This window comes from Phycodurus eques, chromosome 15 (assembly GCF_024500275.1).
Source record: "Phycodurus eques isolate BA_2022a chromosome 15, UOR_Pequ_1.1, whole genome shotgun sequence".
Classification (NCBI taxonomy): Eukaryota; Metazoa; Chordata; class Actinopteri; order Syngnathiformes; family Syngnathidae; genus Phycodurus; species Phycodurus eques.
Genome location: NC_084539.1, coordinates 9,246,288 through 9,255,345, shown reverse-complemented (window position 1 = coordinate 9,255,345; position 9,058 = coordinate 9,246,288). Strand labels below are relative to the sequence as shown.

Genomic DNA, 9,058 nt, shown 5'->3' with positions numbered 1-9,058 from the left:
GTCTTTGATCTCACCAAATTTAACAAATCATATCCTTAAAACCAATAAGGATCTTGCTCTGTAGAACAATAATCCCTCAAAGTTTAAAGTTCTGCATAGAATCATCTTCCAACCAGTGAGGGTCTTTTTCCCCCTCATTAACCTACAAATGATATGTCCCTTAAAAGCAACTTGGATCTTTCTTTAAATGTAATCTAATAAATGTTTGAAGGAGCCTTTTTTGGATGCTCAAGCACTGCCTAGTATCATGGTCATGTGTCAGGGCTACCCAAGAGCAATACTGTCCAAGGACGCACGCACATAGAATTACCACTCGGTAGTGTCGTGTGCCTAATGTGCGACGCCGTAACGGCCGGCATATAAACGAGGCCTGCGTTGTCAGTGCAATGACCCACTGTGGTGCCACGTTTGTCACGCGCTTCTGCCGCTAATAACCCTTGGAAACAACGTGAGCGTCTCCCTTTTTTCTTTCACACAACCACAAAGGAAAAAAAACCCTAAACATTCTTACATCGTCTTTTTTATGCTGTTCTTTTTATTTTCCACAAGTTCTGGAAAAAAAAAAAAAGCGAAACAAACAGGCATCCGAGTGGAGCCCGCAGGCATTTAAGTGTTAATATTCACAACAATATGCAAACCGGCATGGGGGAGGGACTGAGGAGGCTCCACGGGCACAGACAAGGAGGGGGCAGCCCCCCCCCCCCACACACACACTATTTTTTTCTTGCATAACAAAAACTTGCGTTGGTGGCTAAACCACAGTAATACCACCACTTACACACTTGCAAGCTAGGTGTCACAACTGTTTCACAAGTCTTTTCTCTTTTCCCCCCCGCATATATAAATGAGCTTAACTTCAATAGAAAGCTAGAAATGAAACAAGTTGACATCATCAAGACATCATCATCATCCGAGTGATGAGGTTTCTATTACACATGATCTGAATTCTTGATGCAAGACAGAGGAAATCATAATACAAAAAAAAAATAAACACGCTGTGTAAGCACAAGCATGTACACTGTGTATTAGGGGTGCAAGGGTACTTGACGTCACATGCTAAGCTATAGGCTAAATCTAGCCATGAGGCCGGATTTTAATTGGCTTTTGGGCTACTTGTCGATCTTCAATTCCCTCTAAGGCACTAAAAATAATGTCAAAAAAAGGTCATTTGTCGGCCTAAACTGGTGCAGAACTATGACGTTTTCGTCCCATTACACGCCTTTGGTGTCACTGTGTCCCGATTCAGGGGTAAGATCATTCGGAAGGACAACGCGTAACACCGCAAAGGGCGTCCAAATTACAACTTCATTCTTGTAATGTTACAGTTATTAAGTAGCTTTGAGATTTCTCGTAATATTAAAACTTTATTCTCATAACGTTACGACTTCTTTCCTGTATTATTACAACTTTATCGTAGTGTTCAGTTTTTTTCCCTGTAATATTACAACTTTATTCTTGCAATACTACAAATATTTTATAGCTCTGCGACTTTTCTCGCAGCATCACAACTTTATTCTTGAATCATTACGACTTTTTGTGTAATATCACGACTTTATTCCTGTACTATTACAACTTATTTCACGTAATATTACGACTGTTTCGTAGCTTCAATACTTCTCGTAATATTTTGTAGCTTTGCAACATTTTCTCATAATGTTACAACTTTTTCCCGGAACCTCAGGACTATTCTTGTAATGTTACAACTTTTTTTCCTGTAGATTTTCAACTTACTTAGTAGTAGTAGTATTTCGACTGTTTCGTAGCTTTGCAACTTCTCTCACAGCATTACAACTTCCTTCTTGTAATATTGACTTTATTGTCATAACCTTGACTTTTTTTCTAGAAGAAACATGACTTCATTTTTGCTACATTACATCTATATTGCTTTGTGCAATATTACATCTCATACAACGTTTTCCTGTAGTACGACCATTTCGTAGCGTTTTAACTATTCTAGTAATATTACAATTTGACTCGTAACTTTACTTCCCCCCGCAATATCATTATTATTAGTATCACATTATTATTATTTTTATAGTACGAATATTCCATAGCTTTGCAACTTTCAAAATATTAAAACTATTCTCATAATACGTTTTCCCCTCTGCAATATAACAACTTTATTCTTCTATTACAAGAAATATTTGGTAGCTCTGGAAATTTTCTTGTATTATTAAAACTTTATTATTGTAACATTACCTTTTTGCAAATTTATTTTGATAAAGTTACAACTATTTTCTTGCAATAGTAAATCCTTCGGAGCTTTGCGACTTTTTTAAATTTACGACTTCATTCTAGAAACCTTTTTTCAGAAAAAAGTATTTCATGCTTGTCATTTCAACTAACAGTACACCATTTTATCCCATAATATTCTGATGAACATGTAGCGCTGCAACTTTTTTTGTCATGACGTTACAATTTTTTTCATTTTTTTGCAGAATGCTTCGCTACTAGGAGTGTAACAATTCATTCACATCATCGATGTATCGATTCATATCCCTCCGATCCAACTGCATCGATCGACAGTATGCTCGGCAAGTTGGCCTCCCGGATGACATAACTCGATTTAAAATCGTTTTAAAAGGTAATGTATCGATACCAGGAAAATACATTGGATTTAAGCATGGCAGACTATATGAATGCATGTGTTTTTAGCACATTTAATGAAAAAGACTCAATTAAGTTTGCCTGCGACGTTGCATGGGATCATGGGAGTATCAAACAGTGTAGTTTCAGACTGCAGAAAAACGACACCAATGTAAAGGTTTTCACGCTAGATGTGTTAATTCTTCTTGCAACTGTAAAACTTCAGTTTAAAATACATGACGTTAATGAGGCTAATATGTAGCCACCTACCATCATAACGTAAAAAGTCACGATCGTCCCACTTAACGAGGGCCTTTCGTAGATGAATACGCCCCTCGAAGGATGCGGCCCCTGAATTGTGACACTGTTTGTTTGTGTTCATTAAAGCATCAAGCTAATTCCTGGTAGAAATTTTCCGGGTGTTTTCCCATAACATTTCTTTTGCCAACTTCAAGTGTTTTTTTTTTTAAATACTTGGAAATATACTGAACGCAGATTACAGAGAGCCCATTCACAGATGCTACATGACCGATCATAGCGCACATTAGCGTCATAGATAAATATGTATAGAGATTTTTTGGCTATGTGGTCTTCACAAGACACAGGTTAGTAAAGGTCATTATTCCTAAAACACAATAAACACCATCAAATAATGCCACACCAAATATTCACCGCAAAGGATGGCTCCAGGTAAATGTCAGATACATTTCATTTGCCATCCCCCGTTTTTTCCTATTCCGCCCCCAACACACAAAAAAAGTGTTATATCTACTTTTTAGCTCAATAATTTATTTTCACTGCCGCTATGCTTTCTATTTATCCATTTTGTTTGTTTAGTCCAAATCACCTCATAACACTGCAACCAACTCAAACGTGTGCAATAAGACCTGGTGCTAAATCTCATATGTACATGTTGAAAATCAGGAAACCGAGTATCGAGAATGTACTGTATGCTAAGGAGTATTAACACCACACTGAAAAGGCAAAAAGAATTACAAGAGAAGCGTGAATGGTTATTCTTAGAACACGGTCCGATGTTAAGCTTTTTTGAGTCGTGGTCCGGTAGTGGCTCTGAATATTCATATATGATATATTTGAAGTTTCAATGACTATTTTATATTAAGCATCTTTATATTGTTTATTTCAGCCTTTAAGAAAATATTACTTCGGTGGAATTAGTTGTTTTGCATGTTTTTAATGTGTCGTGACATAAATGATCAGATGATTAATTGTATAACCCCAATTCCAAGGAAGTTGGGACATTGCGTTAAACATAAATAAAAACAGATTACAATGATTTGCAAATCATGTTCAACCTATATTTAATTGAATACACTACAAAGACAAGATATTTAATGTTCAAACTGATAAACTTTATTGTTTTTAGCAAATAATCATTAACTTTATCATTAATTTTATGGCTACAACACATTCCAAAAAAGCTGGGACAGGGTCATGTTTACCACTCCGTTACATCACCTTTTCTTTTAACAACATTCAATAAACGTTTGGGAACTGAGGACACTAATTGTTGAAGCTTTGTAGGTGGAATTCTTTCCCATTCTTGCTTGATGTACAGCTTCAGCTGTTCAACAGTCCGGGGTCTCCGTTGTCGTATTTTACGCTTCATAATGCGCCACACATTATCATTGGGAGACAGGTCTGGACTGCAGGCAGGCCAGTCTGGTACCCGCACTAGTTTACTACGAAGCCACGCTGTTGTAACATGCAGAATGTGGTTTGGCATTGTCTTGCTGAAATAAGCAGCGGCGTCCATGAAAAAGACGCTGCTTGGATGGCAGCATGTTTCTCCAAAACCTGTATGTACCTTTCAGTATTAATGGTGCCTTCACAGATGTGTAAGTTACCCATTCCATTGGCACTAACACAGCCCCATACCATTACAGATGCTGGCTTTTGAACTTTGCGTCCATAACAGTCCGGATGGTTCTTTCCCTCTTTGGCCCCGAGGACACGACGTCCACAAATTCCAAAATCAATTTGAAATGTGGACTCGTCGGACCACAGAACACTTTTCCACTTTGCACCAGTCCATCTTAGATGAGCTCGGGCCCAGAGAAGCCGGCGGCGTTTCTGGGTATTGTTGATAAATGGCTTTTGCTTTGCATAGTAGAGATTCAAGTTGCACTTACGGATGTCACGCCGAACTGTATATACTGACATTGGTTTTCTGAAGTGTTCCTGAGCCCATGTTGTGATATCCTTTAGACATTGATGCCGGTTTTTGATGCAGCGCCGCCTGAAGGATCAAAGGTCACGGGCATTCAATGTTGGTTTTCGGCCTTGCCGCTTACATGCAGTGATTTCTCCAGATTCTCTGAACCTTTTGATGATATTATGGACCATCGATGACAAAATCCTTAAATTCCTTGCAATTGTACATTGAGGAACATTGTCCTTAAACTGTTCGACTATTTTCTCACGTACTTGTTCACAAAGAGGTGAACCTCGCCCCATCTTTGCTTCTGAATGACTGAGCAATTCAGGGAAGCTCGTTTTATACCCAATCATGGCACCCACCTGTTCCCAATTAGCCTGTTCACCTGTGGGATGTTCCAAACAGGTGTTTGATGAGCATTCCTCAACTTTCTCAGTCTTTTTTGCCACCTGTCCCAGCTTTCAGTTCATGATTATTTGCTAAAAACAATCAAGTTTATCAATTTTAACATTAAATATCTTGTCTTTGTAGTGTATTCAATTAAATATAGGTTGAACATGATTTACAAATCATTGCATTCTGTTTTTATTTATGTTTAACACAACGTCCCGACTTCATTGGAATTGGGGTTGTAATTAAGTGGAATAACGAACTTTTACTCCCATCACTCATCTTGACATTACACCTTTTATAAATGAACCACATAACGTTTTCGTAAAGAAACCATGCAAAGTATCACAATGGAAAGTGACAATGGATAAGTTCTTAAATGTCAGTCATCAGTTTTTAAATGTGTCAATTGGCAAATGTTTAAGCTTTCATTGAGTTCATTGATGTGCTGCAAGGACCTCCAATGGGCATCAAGTCCCTGGGCCCTGGAGGAGGACTTTCCCACAACCAGTGCACTACTGGGGTCACTAATTTGTCTGTTCTCCACACTGGGCTTACATTAGAGGAGAGCATTTTTTTTCCAAAAATTCCCAGATACTTCTGCAGCCATGACTCTAAATTGTCTCGGTCTTTTTGCTTTATACAAATTTGTATACGGCGGACGACTGGTTAGCACATCTGCCTCACAGTTCTGAGGCCCGGGGTTCAAATACGGGCCCCGCCTGTGTGGAATTTGCATGTTCTCCCCGTGCCTGCGTGGGTTTTCTCCGGGTACTCCGGTTTCCTCCCACATCCCAAAAACATGCAGGGTAGGTTAATTGAGGACTCTAAATTGCCTGTAGGTGTGAATGTGTGCGCGTATGGTTGTTTGTCCATATGTACCGTGCGATTTGCTGGCGACCAGTTCAGGGTGTACCCCGCCTCTCGCCCGGAGATAGCTGGGATAGGCTCCAGCATGCCCGCGACCCTAGTGAGGATAAGCGGAACGGAAGATGAATGAATGAATAATTTTTATACTTTCTGCAGTTATTTTTTCAATTTGGGAGGATGATGCTCCCGGACTTTCTGGTGCATTATTCTTGCTGCTTTTATTCGTCACTCCAAAGTAAAAAATACTTATTATACCATTACAACAATGCTTAACAATATTTATATTTTTATATCTCCCTGGGGATGAAATAGTGAAGTGTACAGTCTCTGTGGGCAAAATGCATGCGAGCAATGTGCGTAGCGCAGCGCACGTCATTGAATGAGGCGATCGATGCAGCCGCTCCGTTTAGCCACACTCCTTGATAAAAAGCAATAGTAATAGGTAAGTTAGCTTGCTGTGAACGTGGCAATGTATAGATTTATTTTTTCTGGGATTTATGAGAGGGCTTTAACCTGAATTCATGTGACATGCGCAAAAATCCAATAATAATATAATTGGATAAAACTCAAAATATTGAATATTAAATAATATTCAGAATATATTTTTAATATTACATTTAAAAGCAAGAATGTATTGATTTCATCGCTTGGTTTCATCGTATTTATTCATGCCATTTTTATTGGCACGGTCGGGCCAGTGTCTGTCTCGGATTCTGACCACAAGAAAGAGATCAACGCACATTACGCCAATTTTAACGTCTCTAAACTGGCTCCGAGTCAGCTATACAATACTTGAAAGTTCTGTTACTGGTCTATAAATCACTAAATGGTTTAGGTCATGGATACATTAAATAAATGCTAATAGAATATAAATCTAGCAGGGTTCTGAGCTCTACAGACTCAGCACAGATTCTAAAGCAAACATGGTGGAGCAGCATTTAGCTGCTATGCTGCACACAAATGGAATAAGTTGCCAACACAAGTGTAATCAGCCCCAAGTGCCAATAGTTTTAAGTTCAGGTTAAAAACTATTCTTTTTTTTTTTTTTTTTCTTCTTCTCATGGTTATCATTAAGCATTATAGAGCATTTCCATTATTTAAATGACCTTTCTTGCACTTTTGCACAAGTTTTCTGTACTTTTTAAAATGTCTTATGCTCTTTGTTTTTAAATGCTTTTAATCATGTAAAGCACATTGAGTTACCTTGTGTATGAAATGCGCTATATAGGCATTTGCCTTGCCTTTTTTCCTAGAAGTCAACTTAATTGTCCAAACTTGACAATTCACGAGACTTAAGACTTACTTTGCCCAAAATATTAGTCACATAACTATTATTCTTTTCACGTTACAATTTTTTTGTCATACTCTTTTTTATGTGTATCATTAAGACTGCCATTGTAATATTGACTTTTTTCCCCTTACAATACCAAGTTAATTTCCTAGCTTTACATCAACTACTTCTTATTACGACTTCATTCTCCTATGATGACTTTTTGTCGTAATCTTACATCTTTTAAATAGATAGTTCAATCGATCAAGTGATTGATCGATCCCGTGAGGAGAAATTAGATATTCACGTAAAGGGAAATTAGATATTATTCACATAACATTGCGCCTTGCTCGGAACATTGGTTCATTCTCGAAACACTACAACTTTTGTACACATTTATTTGCAGAACTTTACGTTTTCTTGTATTATTACAACTTTATTTGTGAATCAGTAAGAATGTCATTGTGAAATTACAACTTTCCCAATTCATTTCATAGCTTTAAAACGTTCGTTTATTACAATTTCTTTCTCCTATGATAACCTCTTTATTCACGTAACATTGCACTCTGCGCAATGTATTTGTCCAACATCAAAAAATTATTCTTATATTTCCACATTTTTCTCGTAATGTTAGCGTTTTTCTCTTTTCAGTGTGGCTCTAATAGTACTTGGTAAGAATCCGATGGTAAAATCAAATGGTTATAATAAATATATATTTTTAAAAAACGGTTATTATGAGTGTGGATGTGCACGGCTTGGGAGACAAAAACAAAAGGTTTAACAGCACTGTGTGTGTGTGTGTTTTTTAATGCTCCTCTAATGCTGACGACCCCCCTTATTTCCTATTTTTCTATGGTGGAGAGGGATGCTTGGTTGCCATGCATGCGTGTGTGTTTTGAGTGAGTGTCTGTGTGTGTATGCGTCTCTCACAAGGGCTCTAGCCGCCATCTGCCACCCTACTCTAGCCAGCCTGATCCTTATCCCGAGCCCAGCCGGGCCCAGCAGGCCCGCTGTCTCATCCCCACAAAAAAGGCTTCCTGCTAAGGGAGGGAGACAAAGGGCGGGGGATGGGAGGTTATGGGGGATGGTGTGGGCGTGCTTGAGTCCCGCAGCAGGACCTCCTGACCCAGGGTCCCTGTGGAGGGGAGGGCAGACGGTGCACACAGACAGCGGCACCGTGTCTTCTCCCTGCCTCCATTTTCTGTCTTTTATCAGCCACGAGCGCTGGAGGATGGAACGAGAGGAGGGGGTGGAGGACAATGAAGACACAGGCACCCCTCATCCTCCTCCTCTTAACATCTCTCTATTCCCAACGGATAAGCTGCTCCCATCCTACACTGCCCCTAGCGGCCCAAAACGCAATCGTCTGTACCAAAAGTTCGGGATGAAATGGCAGGTCTAGGCTGAGGCCATGGTGAGCTTGTGGATGGTGCGGTCGTAGTACTGCGTAGTGAGTGCTTCCAGGGGGCTCCAGCGGTGTGCGTGCAGCTCCACTACCTCCATGAGGAGCGAGCGGGTCAGGGGTGACTCAGCCGGGCTCAACATCTTGTCGCGCACGGCCGCAAGCAGCTCCGTCATCATCTCGGGCAGCTGCTCCTCCAGGAGCCTCCCGGAGCTCTGCAGCTGTGGAGTTGCAAGAAAAAGTGTGAGACAGTGTCTGCCACCTTTTAATCCGTGTAGCATCTGTTCTTTTCCATTTTCAATTGACAATCAAAAAATTTAAGGTGTTGTGATGGTGTCTATCTTGAATTAAGAGTGCACCA

General features: G+C 39.6%; 1 protein-coding gene across 4 annotated transcripts in view; it reads right to left on the bottom strand.

Moving 5' to 3' along the window:
* Positions 1 to 574: 574 nt before the first annotated feature.
* ctif (CBP80/20-dependent translation initiation factor) overlaps positions 575 to 9,058 on the bottom strand; it is an 81,603-nt gene continuing 73,119 nt past the window's right edge. For 3 of the 4 annotated variants that reach the window (XM_061697996.1, XM_061697997.1, XM_061697995.1), the window contains one exon: positions 575 to 8,918. In XM_061697996.1, the coding sequence (XP_061553980.1) occupies positions 8,694 to 8,918 (225 nt within the window). In that variant the 3' untranslated portion in view covers positions 575 to 8,693. The remainder of the gene's footprint in view (positions 8,919 to 9,058) is intronic. The other variant, XM_061697998.1, reaches the window with a different exon arrangement.